This window comes from Rhinatrema bivittatum, chromosome 19, assembly GCF_901001135.1.
Source record: "Rhinatrema bivittatum chromosome 19, aRhiBiv1.1, whole genome shotgun sequence".
Taxonomy (NCBI): Eukaryota; Metazoa; Chordata; class Amphibia; order Gymnophiona; family Rhinatrematidae; genus Rhinatrema; species Rhinatrema bivittatum.
Genome location: NC_042633.1, coordinates 42,831,872 through 42,843,928, shown reverse-complemented (window position 1 = coordinate 42,843,928; position 12,057 = coordinate 42,831,872). Strand labels below are relative to the sequence as shown.

General features: G+C 47.1%; 1 protein-coding gene across 2 annotated transcripts; it reads left to right on the top strand.

Annotated features, from left to right (window-relative positions):
• The first annotated feature begins 915 nt into the window (after positions 1-915).
• LOC115080747 (tetraspanin-1-like) lies at positions 916-11,228 on the top strand. 2 transcript variants are annotated; one of them, XM_029585137.1, is made up of 7 exons: positions 918-1,216; positions 2,073-2,270; positions 5,698-5,772; positions 6,098-6,208; positions 6,482-6,634; positions 7,123-7,206; positions 10,945-11,228. In XM_029585137.1, exons 1-7 carry the CDS (start codon positions 1,115-1,117, stop codon positions 10,990-10,992), a joined length of 771 nt encoding a protein of 256 aa, XP_029440997.1. In that variant the 5' UTR covers positions 918-1,114; the 3' UTR covers positions 10,993-11,228. The 2 variants fall into 2 exon arrangements, with proteins under 2 accessions (XP_029440998.1, XP_029440997.1); XM_029585138.1 differs by lacking the exon at positions 7,123-7,206 and having other exon boundaries at positions 916-1,216.
• Positions 11,229-12,057: the final 829 nt, after the last annotated feature.

Genomic DNA, 12,057 nt, shown 5'->3' with positions numbered 1-12,057 from the left:
TAACAGTTCCCTGTCAGAGGGATCTCTTGGGTTGCCCCCTCATTGTCCGATCAGCCCCCTGGCGAGGGCGCTGGCCCACCTGCCCCTTCGGTCAATGTGAGAGGGGGGAGGGAGGGGGGCACCATTAGGGAAGGAAAACCAGGCTCCCCCTCCCACAGACCTGGGCAAATGTTTATCTTCTTGTTCATAAAACGCATGCCTCTCACTCTCACCCCCCAAACTGCCTGATAAGTTCTGGTCTCCTGCCCTTTTATTACCAAATATAAAATGAACGGGTGCAAAGGTGGGGAGTGCGGGTTTTCTTTCTTTGCCTCTTTTATTCATTATCATTATTACTCCACTCCTTCGCACCCTCCTGATAAAGGCAGCGAAATTCCCCGTCTCTGACTGCAACAAGGCCAGGCCCTGGGTGGAGGGGGGGGGGGGGGGAGAGGCTTAAGCCACCCTCCCATGCGATCATTTTAGGTCCTTTTTGCTTTCCTCCCTCCCTTCTCCCCTTCCCGCCTTTCCTCTTCCCGCGCGCGCGCGTGCGTGCAAAAAAAAAAAACCCCCAACAACAACAACAATATGGGCGGAGCCAGAGGTGGAGAAGGGCGGCGGGCGGTGCCGCGAGCGGGTAGCTTGCACTGCGCGTGCGCTTCCCTGTTACGCGGCCCCCGCCCTTTCCCCTTTCCCTCGCCTTCTCTTTCGGAACCAACAAACCTCCGAGGGCCGTTGGCGGGCGCGCATGCGCAGTCTGCCTCCGTGAGGGCGGGAAGCGTCGTGTGGCGGTGCGCCCCCTGGCTGGAATGATTTTCTAGCTCTTATGACTAAATGTGAAAATTAAAAAAAAATAAATTATATATATATATATATATATATATATATCTATGTCTATATATATATATAGGCGTATTTTCCATCTATATACCTAAGTATATATTTGATAAAAGGCACCCCTCCAAATTAAGTAATATTATTATTTGTTTTATTTACCACAGTATATGATTTTTCTTTATTGCTTTCAAAAGTATTATCATTATAAAACCATATATTTAATTTTATTTTTTTTTTGGCGTGCCTTCGTGAAGACGGTGCCGCTATTCGTCGCACGTTCACGAGGCCCCGGGAGGCCATGGCCTTTTCGGTGGCCTCTTCCAGGGTGCCCTCCTCAGGGCTGCACAGCTTCTACGTCTGCCTGAAGTACATGATGTTTTTCTTCAACTCCATCATCTTCGTGCGTATGATTTCGGAGGGGCTGGAAGTCGTCCCCACCCCACCCACCCGCACCCCCCCACTCCCCAAAGAGCAACCCCTAAACATAAACCTCCATAAATTCCTTCAAAACAACGAGCAACAGAAATGAAGTGTGCTGGTGGGGGGGGGGGGTTTAATGCTTTAGGAGTCCCCTTGCGTAGCAAATCCGAGCCGGTCCGGGCTCTATGTTCCTCTTGAAGGAGGAAGCGGGGTGGGTTGGGATGGCGCCCGAATCGGTTCGGAGTAAGAGTTCAGACTACTTTGGAAGAGGAGTCTTAAAATTGTATTCCTGGGTGCATTCTCGTTTTTCCTATTGGACGACTTTTTTTTTTAACAGGGTGGGGGTTTGTTTTGCGGGGCTTTTAAGGCGAAAGGGGGGGGGGGGTTTGTTAGTCTGCTGGTAGTAAGCCCCGGTCAATGACAAGCAACGAACAGGTTGGGTAAGGGATTAGTAGTACCGCTAGACAGCTAGCCGAAATCCAGCAACACAAGCTTTCCTCGGGCCCGGGACCTGAGGTTTTGCCGTTGGGTTGCTTCTAAACTCTGGGTTTGTCTGTTCCCCTCCAATACGGCGTTAAAAATCTTCCAGACATTTTAACAATTGGACATTAGTCTTCCATGGACAAGGGCAAGGGGGGGGGGGATTTGCTGGAACAGAGGTTTGTTGCTATTATAACACTTCTCTTATCACTGGGGATCTTTAACGTATGCGGTGACCCTAGCATCGAGCCATGTCGTCTCCACATGTAATCTAAAAACAGCACCTCTCTTTCCTTTGAAAAACTATTATTTCCACGAACTTGAATACATAAAGGAATTACTTTTGTCTTTTACAGATTTCCGGTGGTGTTCTGGTAGGGCTGGGTATATGGATCAGATACGGAAGTGGACTCTTTGCCAAGATCCTGGGTTCCCATGCAACACACTTCTTCAACATTGGCTACTTTTGCATAGTGGTAGGCCTCATGCTGACTGTGCTCGGTTTCCTGGGATGCCTGGGTGCGATCAAGGAAAGCCGATTTCTCCTCATGACGGTATGCTGATTTGTGCAGAGATAATGCATGGCAGTTTTAGTAGAAAGACCCAAGCAGAATGTGGCTTCATTGGGTAACTACAGTCAGAAAGCGTCCTCTCTTGCTAAGGAAAGAAATAGGATCTAGAAAAGGGAGCAGTGGCTGAAGTCATCAGGTATTGCAGGAGGATCTTACGACATTATGTGCAAAATGCTGCACATAGGGAAAAGAAATCCTTACTAAATGCTGAGTTCTGTATTAGGAGTCAGCACCCAGGAAAAGGACCTTGGAGTCACTGTGGACAATACACTGAAGTCCTCAGCGCAGTCTGTGGTGCTAGGAAAATAATAATAATAAACCCGGAGAATCCATGATGCGACCGTACCTTGGGAATTGGGTGCAGTTTTGGTTGCTCCATTTTAAAAATAAAAGAAGAATTAGAAAAGGTGCAGAGAAGAGCAGCAACAGTGATAAAGTGGATGGAACGCCTCTGCTAAACAAATCAGGGCTCTCCAGTTTGGAAAAGAGACGGCTAAGAACATAAGAACAGGCCATACTGGGTCAGACCAAGGGTCCATCGAGCCCAGCATCCTGTTTCCAACAGTGGCCAATCCAGGCCATAAGAACCTGGCAAGTACCCAAAAACTAGGTCTATTCCATGTAACCATTGCTAATGGCAGTGGCTATTCTCTAAGTGAACTTAATAGCAGGTAATGGACTTCTCCTCCAAGAACTTATCCAATCCTTTTTTAAACCCAGCTACTCTAACTGCACTAACCACATCCTCTGGCAACAAATTCCAGAGCTTTATTGTGCGTTGAGTACAAAAGAACTTTCTCCGATTAGTTTTAAATGTGCCCCATGCTAACTTCATGGAGTGCCCCCTAGTCTTTCTACTATCCGAAAGAGTAAATAACCGAGTCACATCTACCCGTTCTAGACCTCTCATGATTTTAAACACCTCTATCATATCCCCCCTCAGTCGTCTCTTCTCCAAGCTGAAAAGTCCTAACCTCTTTAGTCTTTCCTCATAGGGGAGCTGTTCCATCCCCTTTATCATTTTGGTAGCCCTTCTCTGTATCTTCTCCATCGCAATTATATCTTTTTTGAGATGTGGTGACCAGAATTGTACACAGTATTCAAGGTGCGGTCTCACCATGGAGCGATACAGAGGCATTATGACATTTTCCGTTTTATTCTCCATTCCCTTCCTAATAATTCCCAACATTCTGTTTGCTTTTTGACTGCCGCAGCTCACTGAGCCGACGATTTCAATATATTCTTTAGTTAGTTAGTTAGTTTTCTATACTGTCACTGAGACGAGCCATCGTAACAATTTACAATATAATACAAAAAACAGCCATTAAAACAAATCAGGGCTATCCATTATGTTAGTTACACATATAACATGGGTTATTTTTCCCTATATGCATCACCTTGCACTTATCCACATTAAATTTCATCTGCCATTTGGTGCCAATTTTCCAGTCTCACAAGGTCCTCCTGCAATTTATCACAATCCGCTTGTGATTTAACTACTCTGAACAATTTTGTGTCATCTGCAAATTTGATTATCTCACTCGTCGTATTTCTCTCCAGATCATTTATAAATATATTGAAAAGTAAGGGTCCCAACACAGATCCCTGAGGCACTCCACTGTCCACTCCCTTCCACTGAGAAAATTGCCCATTTAATCCTACTCTCTGTTTCCTGTCTTTTAGCCAGTTTGTAATCCACGAAAGGACATCGCCTCCTATCCCATGACTTTTTACTTTTCCTAGAAGCCTCTCATGAGGAACTTTGTCAAACGCCTTCTGAAAATCCAAATACACTACATCTACCGGTTCACCTTTATCCACATGTTTATTAACTCCTTCAAAAAAGTGAAGCAGATTTGTGAGGCAAGACTTGCCCTGGGTAAAGCCATGCTGACTTTGTTCCATTAAACCAGGTCTTTCTATATGTTCTGTGATTTTGATGTTTAGAACACTTTCCACTATTTTTCCTGGCACTGAAGTCAGGCTAACCGGTCTGTAGTTTCCTGGATCGCCCCTGGAGCCCTTTTTAAATATTGGGGTTACATTAGCCACCCTCCAGTCTTCAGGTACAATGGATGATTTTAATGATAAGTTACAAATTTTTACTAATAGGTCTGAAATTTCATTTTTTAGTTCCTTCAGAACTCTGGGGTGTATACCATCCGGTCCAGGTGATTTACTACTCTTCAGTTTGTCAATCAGGCCTACCACATCTTCTAGGTTCACCGTGATTTGGTTCAGTCCATCTGAATCATTACCCATGAAAACCTTCTCCATTACGGGTACCTCCCCAACATCCTCTTCAGTAAACACCGAAGCAAAGAAATCATTTAATCCTTCCGCGATGGCCTTATCCTCTCTAAGTGCCCCTTTAACCCCTCGATCATCTAACGGTCCAACTGACTCCCTCACAGGCTTTCTGCTTCGGATACATTTAAAAAAGTTTTTACTGTGAGTTTTTGCCTCTACAGCAAACTTCTTTTCAAATTCTCTCTTAGCCTGTCTTATCAATGTCTTACATTTAACTTGCCAGCATTTATGCTTTATCCTATTTTCTTCTGTTGGATCCTTCTTCCAATTTTTGAATGAAGATCCGGTGTGCATGTGCACGCACATGTTATAAAATCGGCGCGTCCACGTGTGAGCGCCGGGAACCGCACGTGCGTAGATGCGTGCGTATGTTTGAAAATCTACCCCTAAATATGTAATGGAAACCACTGGAGCCTGGAAATAACTCATACGTTTTTTTTTCCATGTTTAAAACATGTTTTAGTAACTAAACCTGGGACTCTGAGGGTTTTATTTCCGTCTTTTATGTTTTGTCTGTTCACAGGGCCGTATGTCAGATTCACTAACTTTTTCAGAGGTCACCTACACATAGAATTGGTCGTTTTATTTTTGAAATCCTTTGCGCTGCTTTTTTACAGCTCCTGTGGAGCGTCAGTGTCACAAAAGATGCGAGCACACAAGCAGTAGGAAATTATTTCATACTGGCCAGATTGATCCCTTAGTCTGACGGGCAGCATCGGGGCGGCTTGCAGTATCTGCATCGGCTGTGAAAGTAAAGAGAAAGCCGGAAGCCCCGCTCGGTTTTGAGACTTCCAAGTGAGCTATGAGGAGGACACGAAGGCAGGGCCAGTCAGGAGAGTGGGGTTACAGGAGCTTCCAAACTTGGGGTTGCTGTCTGTATTGCAAGAGACATTGGCTTGCTCCAGTGACGTGAGAGACCCACACAGGACACCCTTCATCCTCTCACCAGCCTAATTAGTCCATTCCCGCTTTCTGACGTAGCTTGACCTTTTGGAGGACTGCTTGACTGATTACCGGAAAGTGATATATATTTCTCATCTGCTTATGTAATTCAGTGCATTCAAAACATCTAACCTATTTATTTTAAATTGTTTTGCAGTTCATCATGACTATGATGGCAATGTTTATTGCAAAAATTGCAGCAGCTGTTCTAGCGTTAGCTTTTTCGCAGATTGTGAGTATAATGAATTCACTTTCTCTTGTGATATTTACTCGTGTTTTGTTTTACAGATCATACGGCGGAGGGGCTCTGGGGGTTGCCTGTGCCTTCATCTTCCTTTAACTGATAAATCAAATACCATATCCAAGAGATGTGTAATAAAACAAGTTGTAGAGAAGCTAAGAGCGGATATTGCTGTGAGACGTGACAGAAGTGATTTGATTTTTCCCCCCCTAAAATGCACCTCCTCCTGGAGTTTAGTAATGGAAGAGTAAAACCTTGCGCACTGTTTGAGAAGTCTTTCCTCCATTGGATTTTTGTTTAACATTTTGTCTTCTAGGTTGAAGGCATTCTTCATGATAAAGGGCTGATCTCCCTAAAGGAAGATTATGACGCTGAATATATTAAAGACGGCTCCGTGACTCTGGGCTGGGACTTCCTCATGAGAAAGGTAGGTAAAGGATAGGCCTAGTTCTCTTTCTCCGCTAGGTGCTGCGTCGCCTTTAATGGTTTCTGTTATTTTTTTTTCCTACTACAAAACCCCCAAAGGTGTTCATGGCAGCCCAGGAAGAGACACTCTTCCCCACCGCACAAGGTTTAGCGGCTGCACAGATCCTTTACTCCCACGGGCGGGCGGGAGAACCCAGCAAAACGCCAAGCACCTCTCTGAATGCACAAAGCGGTTGGAAGCTCATCTTAATCTCCACTTTTTTTCTCTTTCCAGTTGAAGTGTTGCGGGTTTAATAATTACACCGACTTTTCTGCATCTCAGTTTGTAAATCGCTCCGGCCTGGTGTACCCCAAGGCCTGCTGCTGGACCCCGGCCAGTCCTGCCTGCAATGGGAAAAACGTGAGCAGCGCCGTCATTTTCTCAGAGGTAACGCCCCTTTATTTAAAGCACAGGCTAATGTGTACCAAACCAAATACAGTGCTTTCTGTTGTTAGAAAATGATCCCGAAATTTGCCACATTCAGAGCAAAGGATTGGGGTTGCGGTGTTCGTCCTCTTGGATACATGGAAAGAGCGTCAACAAAGCGTTGTAGGCGATAGCTTTTTATTGGCCTAATAATAAGATCCGAGGCAAGCTTTGTAAAGTTATTCTCTCTTCATCAGGTCAGCGTGAAGAAATAATGCACATTCAGACATACTTTGTTGAGCTCTCTGATGTAGTCTGTGGTTATTAGGCTCAGAGTGTACTTTATATCGCTTTCCCATTTTGGAAGTGAGAATTTTGCAAGGAGAGCAGAGCCACTCTGACCGACCAGTGTCTCAGCCGTCTGTGGCCATCGCCACTCGGTCAGAATTTCTATGCCGGTGCACCTCAGTAACCTGCGAGTTTAAACCAAGGCTTCTTGTGCCATTTAGGGCTGTTTCAAGGTGATGCGTGTGGCGCTCCAGAATCACAGTTTGGTTGTTGGTGCAGTTACAGCTGCTGTCACAGGATTAGAAGTAAGTTTAACAAAATATTAAGTCTCTGCTACAGGGCTTTGACTCTTAACTATCAGCAAGAAAGTGGAATTGGGTTGGGTTAGACAGGTTTCTAAGTACAAGTAAATAGGCAAACAGGACAATGCAGACAGTTCAAATGTTATTCTTTGGAGAAAAACTGGAAGTTGTAAGTGTATATTGACTGCGTGCCTCATGTAGTGCCCGGGAGCAGGTGGGGCAATTTTGAAGCATCCCATGGGGATCTAACACACACACACACACACCCCCTTTCTGCAGGTTTTCCGAGGGAGATGACAAGCGTAGTTTCTCCTTTGAAAATTAGCACAAGTTCTGCGTTAAAAGCACCCACCCACGTAGCGCCTGCTCGTTTCAAACTGACATGTGCATGAGCTTTTCCCCTCGCCGACCTAAGCACGCCCACAGGAACGCCCATATTCTGCAGTCTGTGCCCACTTAGCCAGTTTTTACCTGGGCAGATCTGCCAATGCTCAGAACCATTTCTGCTGGTCATAAGCAAATTCAAGGTTTGTCAGAGGAGTATAGCTGTGTCCCAGGAGAATCCAAGTTCCTGTTCATACCCCAGATCAGTCCAGACAAGTGGGGTTTGCATCCCTACCAGCAGAAGGAGATAGAGAATTAAAAACTTCAGGTGCTGCTACATAACCGAGAGTGCCACCCATAGTCCCTCAGTATCTCTCTGTCTCCAGCAGATGGTAGAGGTGCAAACCTGCAGTTCTGGAATTTAAAACAAAAAAGGAATATAGAAGAAAGAAAGAAGGAAGTTTGTGGATAACTCAGAAGAGATGGCTCCCTGAGGTTTTAGGTTCGTGAGCCATCTCTCGGGTAGAGCAGGGTGTTGGAGATCCTGCTTCTGGCTACCGGCTGAGAGAGGGAACCAGGACCCCTGTGGAGCAGGACTGTTAGGGCCTCAGAAGCCAAGTGTTAAGGTATAAATCAGGGATGAGAAGGGGTGCCCTTGGCTCCATGGCAGGGTCCGGGGTACGATCCTGGAGATGATCTTGGCAATGATCTTATGGACGCACCTGCAGATGAAGGGCCAGATGCGAATAAGGGATTGTCAAATCCTGAGGAGGTTCTGGTCGTGGAAGGGGATCACCCTAGGGTGGTCAGATTATTCCATAAGTAAGAGCCACGTCCTCTCATTCCACATGTGCTCGACGAGCTGGGGATCAAGGTCACATAGGGAGAATCAGACAGTAAGGGGGGGGACCCTGTACTGGATGGGCTGTGTGGGCCACCAAAGGCTTTTCCTTTACCGAGGAAGTAAATAAGTTGGTTGTTCGAAAGTGGGATGCTCCTGAGTGCTCTGGCGAAATTTGTACAGTGTCAGTGACTCTCTCTCTGTCTCCATCTGCTGGCAGGGAGGCAAAACCCAGGAGTCTGGACTGATCTGGGTACATACAGGGAACTGCTGGAGACAGAGAAATACTGAGGGACTGCAGGAGGCACACTGGGTTATGTACAGTGTCAGTGAGACTCTCTCTGTCTCCATCTGCTGGCAGGGATACATACCCCAGGAGTCTGGACTGATCTGGGTACATACAGGGAACTGCTGGAGACAGAGAAATACTGAGGGAGTGCAGGAGATACACTGGGTTATGTACAGTGTCAGTGAGACTCTCTCTGTCTCCTGCTGGCAGGGAGGTAAAACCCAGGAGTCTGGACTGATCTGGGTACATACAAGGAACTGCTGGATGCAGAGAAATACTGAGGGAGTGTAGGAGGCACACTGGGTTATGTACAGTGTCAGTGAGACTCTCTCTGTCTCCATCTGCTGGCAGGGAGGTAAAACCCAGGAGTCTGGACTGATATGGATACATACAGGGAACTGCTGGAGACAGAGGAATACTGAGGGACTGCAGGAGGCACACTGGGTTATGTACAGTGTCAGGGAGACTCTCTCTGTCTCCATCTGCTGGCAGGGAGGTAAAACCCAGGAGTCTGGACTGATCTGGGTACATACAGGGAACTGCTGGAGACAGAGAAATACTGAGGGACTGCAGGAGGCACACTGGGTTATGTACAGTGTCAGTGAGACTCTCTCTGTCTCCTGCTGGCAGGGAGGTAAAACCCAGGAGTCTGGACTGATCTGGGTACATACAGGGAACTGCTGGAGACAGAGAAATACTGAGGGAGTGCAGGTGGCACACTGGGTTATGTACAGTGTCAGTGAGACTCTCTCTGTCTCCATCTGCTGGCAGGGAGGTAAAACCCAGGAGTCTGGACTGATCTGGGTACATACAGGGAACTGCTGGAGACAGAGAAATACTGAGGGAGTGCAGGTGGCACACTGGGTTATGTACAGTGTCAGTGAGACTCTCTCTGTCTCCATCTGCTGGCAGGGAGGTAAAACCCAGGAGTCTGGACTGATCTGGGTACATACAGGGAACTGCTGGAGACAGAGAAATACTGAGGGACTGCAGGTGGCACACTGGGTTATGTACAGTGTCAGTGAGATTCTGTCTCCATCTGCTGGCAGGGATACATACCCCAGGAGTCTGGACTGATCTGGGTACATACAGGGAACTGCTGGAGACAGAGAAATACTGAGGGATGCAGGATGCATGCTGGGTTATGTACAGTGTCAGTGAGACTCTCTCTTCTCCATCTGCTGGCAGGGAGGTAAAACCCAGGAGTCTGGACTGATCTGGGTACATACAGGGAACTGCTGGAGACAGAGAAATACTGAGGGAGTGCAGGAGGCACACTGGGTTATGTACAGTGTCAGTGAGACTCTCTCTGTCTCCATCTGCTGGCAGGGAGGTAAAACCCAGGAGTCTGGACTGATCTGGGTACATACAGGGAACTACTGGAGACAGAGAAATACTGAGGGAGTGTAGGAGGCACACTGGGTTATGTACAGTGTCAGTGATATACAAATAGTTTGTATATTATTATTATTATTTATTGTTATTTGAACCTAATGCACCTCGTCATATATAGTTTGTAATTATACATAGTTTCTCCCAGGAGATTAGACGGGATTCAATTGTACTATATGTGGACTTATTGTTCGCTGACCTTATTGGTATATGCTTGTTCTTTCTGAATTGATTGTAAAGCCTGTTGCTAAATTATTGTTCATTGTAAACCGTGGTGATGTTTTGAAACGTGCCGCGGTATATAAAAAACCTTTAAATAAATAAAATAAATGATATTTTCTGATCTCGCCCAAAACACGGTCCCGGATGCAGCTTAGCCCATGCGGAGAGCAATTTCCAGGCAGTTTACCCGGGTACGTTGCTGATTCCAGGACACCGTAACCAGGTCTTTCTCGCTTTGGAAGTCACTTCCATTACATTACAGAAAGCAGTGATGGGACCCAAGCCTTTCACTGAGATGATTTGTAGTTTCCTGTTATGCTATAGAAGTAATTTTATCGTCGCCTTGAGTCCTTGCAGTGGGACACTTAAAATGTAAGAAATGGCAAAATTATTTCAAGACAACTTGGTTGCATCCCATTCCACTTCACGTTCAGCTGATGCCACCTGTTTTATTTTCTGTTTTAGGGTTTGTTTTTTTTCCCAGATAGCATATAAAGTCTTTGGTGGCTGCCTGTCAGTCACTTTACAAACGCTCTTGCCATAGGGCCAGGTGAAAGCAGTTTCCTGTTGTGTAAGGGGGGCACAGTGAGTGGCAGGTAGATAGAGCGGGTTTCCTTCTCCGTCCTGTCCGTCTGCAGTGGCACACGATGAAACCCCTTTCTTTTTTTTGCAGCTGGTGTCTATTTTGATTGCTATGGTTCTCTTTGTAAAACTGGGCTAAAAAGCGATAACGTTCCAGCAGCGGGGAAGGGGCCTGCGCTATTCCCATCCGATAACTCTGCCGTCGTACAGAGAGGAGCCGAGGCACGGTACTGGGGGTCCTGCAAGGCAACAAACCCAGGTGCCCTTCTCAGCCGCCACGGTCCACGGAAGAAGACCGCATCCCGTGCTCGGAGACAAAGAAATCCACTGTCTTCCGACTCATTCCAGCTGAGAATAAAGACACGTTTTTCTCTCGCCGTCTTCTTCTTTCTCTGAAAATGAATTGCTGGCCAGTCCTGCTGGAGTGCAACTGTCTGGGAGGCTTTAGGTTGCGAATAAGTCGCACACGCACGGGGGGAGGGGGTGGAGAAATCCTGACTCCGGGCCCTTGCCTTCTGTGGCGCTGTCAGCTGAACCGATGAAATAGACGGCATAACAGGGGTATTTCTGCTGTCGCTTGGACATTACACGACAAACATACTCTAAGGGTAATAGTTTAAGAAAGGCGTTCTCCGCTAGGCACAGAAGTTTGGACTTTTACGTAATTACCCGCCTGAGGTGCGAGTAAACTGGTGACCCCCCCCCCCCCCCAGAAAACATTGGGGAGTTTCCCTCCTTCTGAAATCCCCAGAAGGGGGTGTCTCCCTTTTCATATGGGGGGGGGGGGTTCCTCTCCCTCCCAAAACCATCGGAAGATGCGAGGTCTTGCCCAAATGTTCCCCTTGGTTTCCTCTCCCATCTCCTCTCTCACCTCCGGACCTGAGGACGATTTTCTTTTTATTCGGCCACGTTCAGGCAGCGCAAGTCAGCGCAGGGCCCTGTGAGACGGGACAAGATGCTGGCACTCTGTGCAGGGAGTGGGGGGGGGGGTGTGCCCCGGCCCACAGGCTCTGTCCTCAGCAGAGAGAGCGGTGCTTCAGCGCCAGGCAAAGGAAATGCCGAGATCCAGGCCTAGCTCACAGGCTCTGTCATCAGCAGAGAGAGCGGTGCTTCAGCGCCAGGCAAAGGAAATGCCAAGATCTAGGCCTAGCTCACAGGCTCTGTCATCAGCAGAGAGAGCGGTACTTCAGCGCCAGGCAAAGGA

What these genes read in the sequence shown, in the direction of transcription:
- LOC115080747 (XM_029585137.1), top strand. Translation starts at nt 1,115, where the DNA reads ATGGCCTTTTCGGTGGCCTCTTCCAGGGTGCCCTCCTCAGGGCTGCAC. An exon ending in GGGACTTCCTCATGAGAAAG is followed by an intron (nt 6,209 to 6,481) that starts GTAGGTAAAGGA and finishes TTCTCTTTCCAG; the next exon opens with TTGAAGTGTTGCGGGTTTAA. An exon ending in GCGCCGTCATTTTCTCAGAG is followed by an intron (nt 6,635 to 7,122) that starts GTAACGCCCCTT and finishes TGTGCCATTTAG; the next exon opens with GGCTGTTTCAAGGTGATGCG.